We start from the raw sequence: 14,465 nt of genomic DNA on the forward strand, positions 1-14,465 counted from the left end.
CACCCTTTATACGATACAAATATGTAACAATTTGCAATCACCCTTTATATATAGTATATATTTTTAACTCATTTAATTTTTTTAATTTTTGTTTTTCTCTAATAACCCGAGTTCATTGTCTTAAAAAAACTTAATAAGCGAATGTGCTTAATATATTTTCCTCGACATTCTGGTATATATTTTTTCTTGAGAATAGGGTAGTGTTTGAAATCGAGGATTTTATTATTATTTTTATATCGTAGACTAGATTAACTGATAGTGACAGAATGTCAGTATCAATACTGGTATACGTTTTTATGGTTTCAAATTTCTGTAAAACACAACTTTATTTTAGTGGGTTACAAACTTTATGTAACACCCCGTGTTTTCGAATGTCAAACTCAAAGTGAACTTTGATTTCTTTGACTGGTAATAGTTCTTTTTGCTTTTTGTATTATGTGGAGTAAGTGGTGTCTAAATAAAATGATCGAATGTTTAATCAATGCGACTGAACTACGACTGTGAATATTAGGAAGTAACAATGCGATAAAGTTAATCAATCAATAATCAAGTTAATCGACTCCTCAATCGAACTCGAGACTCGAACTATACGAAAATGGTGTATAAATGCTTATGTGTGTGTACCTTATGTGCTACTTGTGCGTGTCTACTTTATGTTTTGTGTGGTATTCAATCGAATCAATCGAAACTCGAAACTCAATCAAACTCAATCAAAAATCGAAGTCGAATGGTGAATTGAAGATGATTGTATGTTAGATATAGTAGTTGGGACTGAAAGTAATTTGACAAGGAACTCTATCGTATCCGAATCATCGTCCATCGAAATCAAAATATCAAAAATCGTCGCAAAACACTCAAAAAGGGTTCCTGATCGAACAGGAAGCCCTGATCGAACAGGCCAGCCGATCGAACATGCTGTTCGATCGAGCAGGCCACTCGACCAGAGATCCTGGCCGATCGGCTGACACTTTCCTCCTTTGGAGCCTATAAATAGCCCTGTCATTGTCACTCTTTCTACTTTTGGAAAGCTCTGAGCGAACCAGCCTTATTCTTCACCTTTTTTCAGATTTCTCTCAACTCCGGTAAGTTTTCATCCTAATTCTTGTACGTTTTTGATCAATGCATGATTCTTCACCTTTCTATCTTTCAAATCTTGAATTCTAACCGTGAAATCACCAAGATCTAAGTGTTCTTGGGTGATGTTATCATGGTGTTCTTGAAGAACATCATGTTTTGGCCTCATTCAACCATGAATAGCTTAGATCTAACTGATTTCCACATAAACAAACAAAGATCCATAATAGATCTTAACCTTTTCATGGTGTGAAGGATTGAAAGAAGGATTCTTAACTTTCTTTCAACTCTTTTACACTCAATGCCTTAAAACCGGTAGAAAACGGAGCTCGAACCAACCCACTAGTCACTTTAACAGTTGGGTGGTTTAGGATTCGGATTCCACCTACGAGATTCACCGATTTTCGGGTTAAACATCAAACCGACGTTCCGAGCCGTTCACCGGCCGGAGTTGGGTGATTCCTGCCCGGACGGGATAAATGGATAAGGACGAAGGTTCTATTGTTTAAACTCGTTGTCAAGGAATATCGAAATGACGTCAATCGCCAAAACAGCCAAGTGTTAGACGAAAGGCCGACCAGGTCAGAATGCTGGCCGAACGGTTAGGCTGTTCGAACGAACAACCCAACCGATCGGACACACCAGCCGATCGACCAGGCCAGCCGATCGGCTAGCATGTGGTCCCACACTTTGACAATTTCATGAAGTATGGTATTGAACGAGGTACTGTTCGATCGAACAACTGTTTGTCAACATTACTCTTCGGATCATGAGATACTATGCTTCAGCACTTAATCGATTCTACAACTCGTTCGTAGTATGGGGTGCCACCCGATCGAGCGACATCCAACGGAAGAACCACTATTGATGTGTATAACCAATCGGTTAAGCCGGCCGATCGAACATACCGTTCGATCGATCGACCTGAAAGGTAAGAACACTTCAGTGTTCTCAAATACTACAACGAAAACTTCAAAAGTTCAAACCATCATACACAAACACATCAGAGGAAGAAACAATCCACTCGAATGGTCCAGCCGATCGAGCCTACCAGCCGATCGAACAGGACTGTTCAAACGGACTTTCAAACCGAACGAACAGCCCGTTCGATCGAACCTGCTGTTCGATTGACCAGGCTATTCGATCCATTTGCACTTGTTTCCATTTTACGTATATTCATCGCTATGCTATCGAACTATTCAGGCTAACTCTACTTTCAAGCGCTCCCTTCAATCCATACCAATCAACCGCTGTGAGTATACTCGAACCCTTTTTGCTTTAGCACTTTTGGGTGTTACATACGTTACTTATCAAAATCACAATCGAACACACTATTCAAACTATTTGAACGCTAACCGATTGCATGTATTACGTGACTAAATGAATGCTTGTTGTTATGTTTACACGTGGAATGCTGTCTACCTGCCTTAGCAACGTAGTACTATAGTTTGGACTCAGCACCCGTTCACACGGGGGTTGTTAAGGGCAATTACTTGCATGGATTATGGTGGTAATCATGTATTGCGAACTGTCTCGGACAGTCAACCCGCAGTCGTTGGTATCGATAGATCCATGTCGATAATTAACATGCTTCGTTTCCCTCTGTGTACATGTTGGTTATGCGTAAACTATTTCGAACTCTATATGCTATTATCAAACTTGTATGCTCACCTTTACATTATATGTATTGACTTTATTTTAACGTATGTGACAAGTGTTTAAGATAATTGCTTACTAGGGAAGTGAAGCTAGAATAAAGCTTTAGAGGCCCCCAACAAATAGTTGTCTGTCAGGAACAAGCAACTAGGGCATAGTTGTCTGTAGATCTTGTCAGGCTGGGTCTTAGAAGCGTTGAACAATATTTATTTATGTTAAATCTGAGTTGTCGGAACAGAATTACTTGTTTGGATGTTATCTGTAATAATGTATTTGTTTATTCGGGATACGGTATGGGACGCATCTATAACTGGATCTTATGAATAGTTGTTGTGGAGACTTCTGAAGAATCTGTTTCGCTCAGTGCCATGCCCCGATGATTCCGCCATCGGTTGGGGTGTGACACTTTATACTTTGAGTTCCATCACACCATTTTTGCTTAATGAAGTCATTGTAAACAAGATATTTTTTTTTGTATTATACAAGTGTCTTTAGAATAAGGTATTTCTTTTGGTCGTAAAATATATCAATTACTGGTATCATACCAGTAACTAAGGGGCTGTTTGGTAGGCTCTTAATGACCATTCAGATGCTACCTCTTAATTGTTTAAAACCTCTGAATGAATAAGAGGTAACCTCAAGTCTGAATGGTTAAGAGGTAACACGTGAATGGTAAATCATCACATGTCACATTCTTCTACCTTCTCATTGGTAAAATTCTTAATGGTTCCATTGAGAGGTAGCCTCTTAATGACCATTCAGAGGCTACCAAACAGCCCCTAAATGAACCAACCTGATACTGACCGAACAATATCAATATTGGTATCAGTTATCGATCAACGTAAAACACGTGTCGATATCATTTTGATCCTAACGAATCAACAAGGACCGAATTTCGTTTTTTTTAAGAAAAAAAAAAAGATGTATGCTACAGGTATAAATTAAAAAGAGGGAGCATATTGACGAACGAAATCAAGTACGTGTCAATAAAACCCCACAAGTTTCAGACCACTCTCACGAGGACTTGAACAACGAAGAAGATCGCGACTGTCTACACACCGATCACATCTCTACATCACTTCATAGATCAATCACACACGGTATTATTATTATTATTATTTTTTCTTAAATTTAATCGATTGTACGTATCGATCAGTTTCAATCGGAGATTTTCATTCGTCGTTAGGGCAACGTGTAGGTTAATGATCGTATCTGTTTGTCAATTTGATCTCTTTGAATGTTTGCAGAAATTGTTGATTGTTAGGTTTAATCTGTTGCGATGTATGTTAGATAGGAAAAATGTGTAATGTAAGTTGAGGTTTTCAGTTAATTTCATCGATTTCACGAGACGTAAATCAGAATTTTTTTTTTAATTTTTTTTTGTAGTTTTTGTTGTGTTTTTTAGAGATTAATGTGATTTTTGGATGTGAAAACATCTAATTTTGAATCTCACATTGCTAGAGACTGTGAACTTTTGAATGTCAATTTCAATTGCTCTAAATTGCAAGTGAAAATGTTGGTTTAAAATTGTGATCAGTTTGTTTTTTTTTTGTTTGAAATAAGTAGTAACCGAAGTCAAATATAGCTCGTAAAGGAAGAATACCGTTTATGTGTATTTCTTACAGTTCTGGAGGAAATTAAATGGTGTGTTGATATGTTACATCATACAGTTTATAAAAAGGCTATTCATGTAACTTTATGGTAAACAATGCATCGTCGTAGTGATTTCAAGAAGCCAGCAATCACTGATTTTATTTTATTTTATTTTTTTTAATTTCTGATGTGCTTTTATACGTATTTTACTTCGAATTCTAGCGTCTGTAGATATTTGCATTTTCAAGGTGCCTTATATAGATCTGTAGTTTCATTAAGCTGTAAATAGTGGGATGATGCTCATGTGATGGCTTCATTACTGACTAAACGAAGTTAAGGCTATAGTTTCTGAACTGAAGTTTGCAGCTTTTTTCAGCAAAGCTTATGTAAAGTTTAAAGTGGAAGGAGCAATTTATCAACGTTTTCAGTACTCGGATTCCGATCATAAGTGCTAAATTGGTTTAATATTTACAACCAACGTTTTGGCCAATACAAGTTTGTTGGGTGCTTAGTCATGGAACTTGTTTGTATATAATCAAGTATTTTAGAAAATATACTTCTCCAAATGTTATGGTTTAATGACCCAAAGGTAGTTTACGATATGCTATAAAGCATGGGAAAGTTATCAACGTATCTTTTTTCTATTTGGCAAGTTCTATATTTAGGATGACAAACATCATAAATATTTGATCATTAAATGCCAAATTCTGGATACGTTGCATGTATCGTACTATCATTTATGTCAAAAAAGGAGAAATGCGCAACACATTGTAACAGTAAACAATCTAGCAGTCATCACGTACCTCTGTACACATGTAATCTGAATGCTAATTACCTTATTATCTGGTTATATAGTCTTGTTGTAATTAATAAACAAAAAAACCTATTTCTGCGACCAGATCTTATTTTAATATCCTTCTTAAATGCCTCATGTTGTCATGGGCAATTTGGGACAATTTCAGTAATTTTCTGTATAGACCTAATTGAGTACTTTGGACAATTCTAAGATGTATACCTGTAGTTTTGTTAAAAAATATGTATGTTTTAGAATAATAAGGTATATATTTAGTAGGATTGTTAAGGCATTGATTCAATTCCCTTCCTTGTTCAGCTATCAACATGTGAATATATGCGTGTGTGTGTCAGTGTGTGTATATATATATTGTTGAACTAATATGGACAGGGGCTGGTACTCTGTTTTCATTTTCACTATGTTTAGATTATCTTCTTTAGCCACATAATAGTTGCGTATTTGAGCTTTTAGTTCTAGATCTTTAGTTCAATAAATCTGATTTATTTTGCTACCTATTTGAAGTTCTCCTCCAGTCATTTAGCTTTATTAATCTCCATTCATTTCTACTTTGTTCAGAGATAGGGCTGCTGCAGGATTAAAATCCAAAACAAGAAGACTATAGAGGAATGATTTAAAGCCATTTGTCTTGGCTTTCTTCTACAATGTCTGGGATACTTAATGTATTTTCTGTTCTCCATTCTTATCTTTAGTATAATGATTTTATTATAAATATCATGTATATATGCATTACCGTTTAGTTCTGTATTCTTTAAATCATAATAATCTTTGTTTTCAGTCGGGTGTGAATGGCTCAACCTCAACTTTTCCAGATGCAACCGGAAGAGCTTTTACCTCAACGTTTTCTTCTCAGTTAGGTTCCTCTGCTGCTGATATGAACCACAATGATGCAATAGGTGTGTTCAAGTTTTCTATCTTCTACAATTCAACCCGTTTAACTCTTACGTCATTTCTTTACCGTTTACACTCACTTTGTAAAAGACGTACTAGGGTTGCGAAGCATAAACGGCAATTTCAACATTCCCAGCATGCCTGCGGCATATACATCAAGAAATTCGGGGTTAAACGGTCCTTTGAACGGTGTACAACCACCTGCTGGAAGTGTATCTAACGGACGATATGGAGTAAATAATCTTCCTGTTGCCCTTTCTCTGGTACCAATATAATGTGTCCTAAATTTTCTAATTATATGATTCTTCTAAGTTCATGCGCACATTGTTTTCATGTGTGCTTTTTTTTTCTTTTTGGTTAAAGCAATCTGCTGGCAGTTCACTTGGACTTTCAGGAATTTCAAACAACGGGGGTACGGTGTTGTATCAGTTTAGTTAAGATTTTTTTCATTTGTGTCATTCCTAATATGTTGAAGCGTATAATTTCAGGTTCAGGTATAGGTCAAAGTATCGGGAACAGAGAACAAATTATAAGCTCAATGGCAATGGGTAACCTTGTTAATGGCGGAAACATCGGAAGAAGTTTAAGCTCCGGTGGACTTAATATGCCCGGGGTTGCTTCTCGGTTGAATCTAACTGGTAACAGTTGAACACAACACTATGTTATCATCTAGCAAATATATTATATATTTTAGAGTAAAATGCCATTTTCGTCCTTGAGGTTTAGCCAGTTTTGCGACTTTCGTCCAAAGGTTTGTTTTTCCGCATCTGGATACAAAAGGTTTGAAATCTTGCCATTTTCATCTGGCTCGTTAATTCCATCCATTTTTTTTTCCCATTAAGTCAGTGGTATTTCTGTCTTTTTTGTTCACTCAAAGGGCAATTCGGTCTTTTTTCCAATTGTCTTTTAAGTTAACAAAAAAGACGAAAATACCCCTGACTTAACGGAGAAAAATGGATGGAGTTAACGAGCCGGATGAAAATGGCAAGATTTTAAATCTTTTGGATCCAATTGCGAAAAACAAACTTTTTGACGAAAGTCGCAAAACTGGCCAAACCTCACGGACGAAAATGGCATTTTATTCTATGTTATCCTTCATGTTTTATTAGTTAGTAACTTGGTTTGTTGTTTGCGTGACACCTGTAACTCTAGCACCGCAAATGGTATCTCTACTAGGAAATTCTTACTCTGGTGCTGGAGGGCCGCTTTCACAGAATCAATTTCAAGCGGGAAATAATCATTTAAGCTCAATGGCGTTATTATCTGAATTGAATCGTGACCATTCTTTTGACATGAATGATTTTCCTCAGTTAAGTGGACATCTTAGCTCCGCTGGTGGTTCTCAAAGACAATTAGGTAATATAGCTTCTGAACTATACGATACCTGCATTATCTTTCTGTTTAGTTTTTCTAATGGCGTATAACAGGAAACTATTTTTTCTTATTACTATGCAGGGGGTTTGGCACGTCGGCAAAATGTTAGTTTTATGCAACAAAACCAAGAATTTAGCATCCAAAATGAAGATTTTCCAGCTTTACCCGGATATAAAGGTACGTCAGTCAACTTTCTACCTTTCAAAACAATTGATAATCGAGTAGGTGATTGGTGGATCACCCATCACCGGTTATGTTGCTGTGTTTGAATTGTGTTAATATGTGTGAGGTAATAAAAAGGGTATCACAAATCAGTAAATGTACGGCAACGCATACTGACGTATTCTCCCCTTTTAGTAATTCTATGTGAATACATTAAGTGAAAAAACTCAGTTAATTAAAATAGTTATCATGAAGGATAGTAACTAGGGCTGCAAACGAACTGAACGTTCAGCTAACAGTCCATGAACCGTTCGGCGGGATGTTCGTTTACGTTTGTTCGTTTAATACATGAAGGAACATGAACAAGAAATTTCGTTCGACTAGTTAAATGAACGAACATGAGCAGAAGTCTCGATCGTTCAATTGTGTTCGTGAACGTCTGTTTACATTTATTCATGTTCGTTTGTTTATGTTCATTAAAGATTTTCTACATTTATTTATATTATCTAAACTTTTTATACTCTTTAATTCTTATTTATTTCATTACCCTAACAATTAAATAGGAAACCATATTCCCATCTTGTTTATGCATCGTTCCCCTTTCCTTCCTGGCGAATACTATCGACCTCCGTTCCACGATTAGGGCTTCAAGTTCTAGCTTCTTTCGGCCAGATTCTATTTGTGTTCATGAACACGTTCATTTCCTTAGTGAACGAACACGACCAGAAAATCTCGTTCGGCAAGTGTTCATGGACCATTCATGAACACCTTTATTTCTTAACAAGCGAACACGGACAAAGCCTTGTTTGTGTTCGTTCGGTTCATTTGCATTCCTAATAGTAGCGTCGGTCCTTGTCAATCTGATGATCTGGCAGTCTTAGGATGATAGAAAGTGTCAAAACGTACCGACACACACGCCATCCACGTGTAGCAAGATGGGAGAAAGTGCCAAACTCTACCTACCGCATCGATCCTTTAAGAAACTTTTAAAGTTTCGATCCTCTCATATCTTCCCCTTTCTATACATCCCCTCTACCTTCTCATCTTAAACTCCATTTGGGGAAAATTATAATCCGATAATCTCTTGTCACATTTACGTGTGTATAATATTGGAAATGAAGATTGAGGTGACCTGAAGAGTGGCGTAGAGGAAACGTTGAATCCCTAATTTTCATACTGCGGGGAAGAAAATATAAAAGCCCTAAGTTTCTTCAAGGCAGTTTTGATTATCCGACAACCGATCTATCGGTTTCAAATCAAAGTTAAATTGTTATCTATACCGTTTGGAAAACATGGGAGGTAAGTTTATTAATGCGAATAACCATAATCAGATAAAAAGCTCGATGCAGTTTCATTTGATTGTAGTATGAAGCATTTATCTCATATATGCCATATTTGATTGCATCGTTCCTGAAAAGAACATTTTGGTATATGCCAGATTTGCCTAAATTTAACGATTTCTTCCTTTAAAGAATTGAGGTATCTGTGAATACTGTCACTATAGAAAGCGGATCCAACATCTTTAAATTGTTTATTAAACCTTGGATAATTATTAGTATATATGGATAAAAAAGGCAAGTCTTGGTATTATTTAGAGGTGGAAAATGTGGCGAATCGGTCAATCGGGTAACAGGTCAAAATGGGGAAATTTTTGGTACAAGCCTAGTTGTGATGATCCAATTCCCAAAACATTTTTGTCCATTATTTTTAAATATTTTTTAATGTGTCAAATATGATTGCAAAATCTTTATTATTTCATACAGTTAAAAAAAAAAAATTATGGAGGTTTTATGCTTTATATATACACTTTGGGGGACTATAGACCTGTTTCCCTTTTAGCTATTATTTTTATTTATTTGACCTTTTTGGAATGAAGCATAAATCGAATCAACCCATTCATAAGTAAATGGGTGAAATTACGACATAATATTATTTTGTATGTCAGGGTAAGGATCAAATATTTTTTTTATAAGATAGTATCATGATTTGAAAAGTTTATAAAGAATAAAGTGTCATATTTAATTATACAAACAAAAATATAGTGTCTGGTTTGATCAAGCATAAAAAAATATACTCAACAGAGATTACTGAAATTCTGTTTTATATTTACATACAGAGTAGTGATTTTGAATTTAAATCATTTAAAATTTATCTTTTTTTTTGTGTAAGTATGATTATTGTTGGCTTCCTCTTGGAGTTCTTATTACATCAATAGTAATAGTGATCACAACCTATCTTATCATTCAGGTGGTAACGAGTTTCCGGTTAATATACACCAGAAGGAACAGCTTCGTGACAATACAGTCTCTATGATGCAGTCTCAGCAACATTTGCCTGTAGGTCCCACTGTAATATAAATACTTAATGCTGTATCAAGTTTCTCTTAAGCCAGCTAACCAACACTACTTTGTCATTTCTCAGGTCGGAAGATCAAGTGTTTTCAGTTTGGGAGGCGCATATTCATCGCATCAACAACCACCACACGCTCCAATTAATGGTGGCAGCTCCTACCTTCCTGCAAACGCTCAAGATATCCATTTTCACGGTTCTGAGGTGGCCTATACTCCCGTTACATTTTCTTAATGGTTTTCATTCAACGCTTATTTCTCATCTGTTTTTATTCTATTTCTTATAGGCAAGAAACTCGGGGATGCTTGCTACTGGATCAAGGCCAGTAAACTTGTCGAACACAGTGTCAGGTGGCGGGTCCTACGATCAACTCATGCAGCAGTATCAACACTTCCAGAAACAGTCACAGATACGACTGGTCAACCCGTTTAGAGACCAGGAAGTGAAGTCAACTCAGGTGTCTCAATCTGCTGCAGACAGATTTGGATTGCTTGGGTTATTGAATGTTATTAGGATGAATAATCCTGATTTGACCCCACTTGCTTTGGGTATTGATTTGATGACACTCGGTCTGAACTTGAATTCTCCTGATAATCTGTACAAGAAGTTTTCGTCTCCGTGGTCTGATGAATCTGCTAAAGGAGATCCCCATTATTCCATTCCTGAGTGTTTCAATACGAAACAACCGGCTCCGTTAAACGTGAGCCTCTCTCTGCAAACTTTTGTCTCTGTTTAAAAGTAGAGGTAAAATAAATATAGCTTAAAAATTTTAACGGATTAAACGGGTGGAAAGTTTCCCAAAGTGTACATGCAGGGGGTATTAGCCTGTTTGGTTTGAAGGTCTTGATTTGAGGGTATGGGTTTGATGGTGTTTCAGGGCTGCAAACGAACCGCATGAACACGAACAAGACCTTGTTCGTCTTCGTTTGTTAAGGAAATATATGTGTTCACGAACTGTTCATCAACACTTACTGAACGAGATTTTATGTTCATATTCGTTCGTTAAGGAAATGAACACATCTGTTTTCGATTGTGTTCTTTTGTTAATTTTAGGTAACGAATACCAATGAAAGTTCATGAACACAAATAAAAACAAACGAGCACAAACAAGTGTTCATGAACATAATATATAATACACTGATTACTGATACTTATTAAATATTTTATTTGTCAAAATTTTGAAGTATTTAAATAAAATATAAAAATTTAAAACACTGACAAACGAACACGTACCGAACGTTCACGAACATAATGAACGAACACAACCTCTGTTCATGATCGTTCATTTAACTAAACGGACGAAGTTTCGTGTTCGTGCTCGTGTTCATTTATTTATTAAATGAACGAACACAAACGAACTTCCTGCCCAACAGTTCACGGACCGTTTGTTGAACGTTCGGTTCGTTTGCAGCCCTAGGTGTTTGGGATGTTTGGGGTAAGGGTATGGGTTTGAAGGAACGGGGTTGATACACATAAAGATAGATAAGTATCCTTCAAACCCACCTAAAGGGCTGGGTGCATAAATCTATCCCCTTCCCATTCCATCATGTTAACATATACCCATAGTGATTCTCAAGCGCAAGCCAAACACTACCTAAATCATTTTGTTACAAAAGTTAAATGAGCATTGACTATTGACTATATATAATAGTGTAACATATTTGACACTAATTATCTATGAATTTTGGATGGCTCAATGGGCTTCATTCCGCTTCTTTGTATATTGCAGCAAGATAGCTTCTCAAGATTTTCTACGGAGACCTTGTTTTATATTTTCTACAGGTGACCTTCTCTGTTCTTTCATAAGTTTTTTTTGTATGTTTTTTGATGGTTAACTTTTACTCGCATCTTACAGCATGCCAAAGGACGAGGCTCAGTTGTTTGCAGCTAATGAACTGTATGTATCCCTCTTACATCTTATCATTATTTTAAAATTTCATATACTCTTTTTTTCGTTTTATCTTTGATAAAAATCATTGCTCCAAGAAAGCTAATATAATTGCTCTTGAATTACCTGAGGAATTTATGTAAATATGTTATATACCCTTAGAGAGTTTCTGGAAGCATTATATATTTTTCTTTCAAAATTTTTTAAAAAATGATCTTTTTTTTTCTTTTGTTCTTTTAAAAAGATCATTTTGATACTCTGTTGCAGGCACAATAGAGGATGGTTTTACCACAGAGAGGTGCGTCTATGGTTCTCAAGGGCTCCAAACATGGAACTGTTGGTCAAAACAAGCACTTATGAGAGAGGTTGTTACTACTGTTTTGATCCCAACACCTGGGAAACTATTCGAAAGGTACACATTTATTTCTGTATCATTACTTTAACATCATAATGACCGACTATTTTTATAAAAAAATAGCTGTCCCGTAATCCTTAGTAGGGTTGTGCTTTTAGTAAAAAAATGTACCAAACCGAAACTAAAGAACTGAAAAGAAACATGCGCTTTGTCTTGTCCGAAAAGTTATAGAGTTCCTTAGCCATTTTTTTTATATGTATACATACATATGGACGTGTATGATGATGGCAAGTTTGATTGTTGCATTGCAGGATAACTTCGTTGTTCAATATGAAATGGTGGAAGACCGACCGGTGGTCCCCCGTCGTTAGTTTTTAATTTGTTGTTTCTTTTGAAGTGTCTGATAATCTAAATGAAGTTGATGAGATAAACCTTTTAGTAGAAGTTATAATACAAGAAAGTAAGAAAGTAGGTAATCCAAATGGTTGGGTGCATAATGCAAAGCTTTAGAGTGTTGTCAGATCAGAATGTGTTTCCAAATGTTGGTACTTTTGGTTAAACCTCCTTTAGAAATCACAAAAATGTTGGTGGTACTTTATATTGTGTTTTCTATGTTTTCGTTCCTTGCTTTACAAGTTGTACGCCGTGCATTAGATAATTAGACATTATCCGATTTGCACGGTTTCTCGCTTCTAGCTGCTTAGGAAGTTGATTTTTTTAGTTGCATCTTTTGACTATTAGGTGGCAATATTGCAAAAAATGAAAGAATGGTTACAATTTACTCCAAACATGTATTAGCAGACAATTTTACAACACATTTTATGGTGTTACAATTTACTAGACAAAAATTTATGAATAAAACATTTTATAGATACCTCCAAGATCTTATAAAGTCATTAAATAGATTTGACTATTCTAAATATCATAAGGGTGGGTGAACGGAGCGTAAGCGGGGAGGGGAGCGGGGAGGCTGATTGCCGCGGGGGGCACACCACCGCCAGCCCTATTCACCGCAAGGGGGGAGCCAAAATGGTGGATTAGTCACCGCATGGAATGTTTGGCATTTTTCGTTTATTAATTAATTATTTTGTTAAAATGAAGGCTAAATGGAATGTTTGTGGGTGCGGAAAAATGGAATGTTTGTAATTTTATTTTGTTAAAATTATTTTGTTTCATTTATTAATTAATTAAAAAAGAAAAAAATAGTTTCTCTCATGAGGGGTGCACCTCGTACGTTTTTTGGCAAGAGAAGAGTTAGGGAGGGGAAATGACATGGCATCATACGATTAGGTTAAAAAATCTTTCCCCTCACCTCATTAGGGGGCGCCCCCTTCACCCTAACAGATGTTTTTCTTTCTTTCTTCTTTTTTTTTTTTTTTTTTACCATTTTAAATATTTTTGTTAAATAAGACTTTTTTTTTTAAATTTATAATAATAGATTATTTGATATTAACAAGTAAAACAATAATAGATAACTTTTAATAATCAACAAGAGGTTTCTTTTTAGAAGTTGGAATACGAACCACTGGAAGATTAAACATGTATTTGTTTGTGAAACATGTAGTTGGAATAAATGTGAGCTTACTTCCAAAACGACTTGTTCTTTCTCGTCTGTATCATATATGCCTAATCACTTGAATTTATGTAGTAAAGCGCTTCTAGTCTGGTGGTAAACAATGGTCATCATCACCCTCCATGTCAGCATCATGTCATCCCACTCTCATCCATCACCCTATATGGTGTGGTTATGACCCAAATCACTATCCACTTTATATTTTATAATTAATCAAATTTATCAAATGAGGGTCGTGGTTGCCGTGGATTAAACCATACGAACCATCATGGTTTGGGAAGAGGGCAGTGTATCACGTAGACCACGACCCATGTGGCAATCCATGACCCAAACCACCATTCTCATACCCCATAGCCTAAGTAGTAAGGGTTTTAGTTTTTTTTTTTTTTTTTTTTTTTTTTTTTTTTTTTTGAAAAACTTAACTTTTGTCACCAATGGGATTTGAAACCTCACCAGATGGTAAAACAAAGTTTTATCCACCACCTTAATACCAAGGTTGTAAGAATTGCTAGGCGCTTGTTGGCCGGTAAGGTACCAACTAGCTATTAATTGGGATTTATAGGGATTGATTGGATTGGGATTTTATATGTATGTACACACTTTTTTATGTATTTTTTAAGTAGACATGTTTTAACACCTAATTCGACCCGTATTTTCAAGTAAATATGATTAATTGCCGGACTTTACAGGTTTTGGTCAAGAATCTGGCCTAAATTTGGCCCGAATCGCTAGACTACAA

General features: G+C 35.9%; 1 protein-coding gene and 1 non-coding gene across 3 annotated transcripts; one reads left to right on the top strand and one right to left on the bottom strand.

The window, feature by feature from the left end:
• Window positions 1-3,682: 3,682 nt before the first annotated feature.
• LOC110930595 (probable NOT transcription complex subunit VIP2) lies at window positions 3,683-12,751 on the top strand. Of its 2 annotated transcripts, none has more exons than XM_022173925.2 (15): window positions 3,683-3,830; window positions 5,693-5,796; window positions 5,913-6,030; window positions 6,116-6,288; window positions 6,389-6,437; window positions 6,514-6,663; window positions 7,178-7,381; window positions 7,481-7,576; window positions 9,809-9,897; window positions 9,983-10,114; window positions 10,197-10,610; window positions 11,640-11,692; window positions 11,766-11,807; window positions 12,066-12,210; window positions 12,465-12,751. In XM_022173925.2, the coding sequence occupies exons 2-15, from the start codon at window positions 5,779-5,781 to the stop codon at window positions 12,522-12,524; spliced, it is 1,743 nt and encodes a 580-aa protein (XP_022029617.1). In that variant the 5' UTR covers window positions 3,683-3,830; window positions 5,693-5,778; the 3' UTR covers window positions 12,525-12,751. The 2 variants fall into 2 exon arrangements, with proteins under 2 accessions (XP_022029617.1, XP_022029618.1); XM_022173926.2 differs by having other exon boundaries at window positions 3,693-3,830; window positions 6,125-6,288.
• On the bottom strand, window positions 5,941-6,021 carry LOC118491051. Its single transcript, XR_004890276.1, has one exon. It is a non-coding gene; the product is annotated as a small nucleolar RNA snoR35 (small nucleolar RNA).
• Window positions 12,752-14,465: the final 1,714 nt, after the last annotated feature.

This window comes from Helianthus annuus, chromosome 3, assembly GCF_002127325.2.
Source record: "Helianthus annuus cultivar XRQ/B chromosome 3, HanXRQr2.0-SUNRISE, whole genome shotgun sequence".
NCBI lineage: Eukaryota > Viridiplantae > Streptophyta > Magnoliopsida > Asterales > Asteraceae > Helianthus > Helianthus annuus.

Bases quoted from the DNA above. Each gene is read 5' to 3' on its own strand.
- LOC110930595 (XM_022173925.2), top strand. The intron at 6,664-7,177 runs GTAACAGTTGAA...CTGTAACTCTAG, and splicing joins TTCTCGGTTGAATCTAACTG to CACCGCAAATGGTATCTCTA. The intron at 11,693-11,765 runs GTGACCTTCTCT...CGCATCTTACAG, and splicing joins TTGTTTTATATTTTCTACAG to CATGCCAAAGGACGAGGCTC.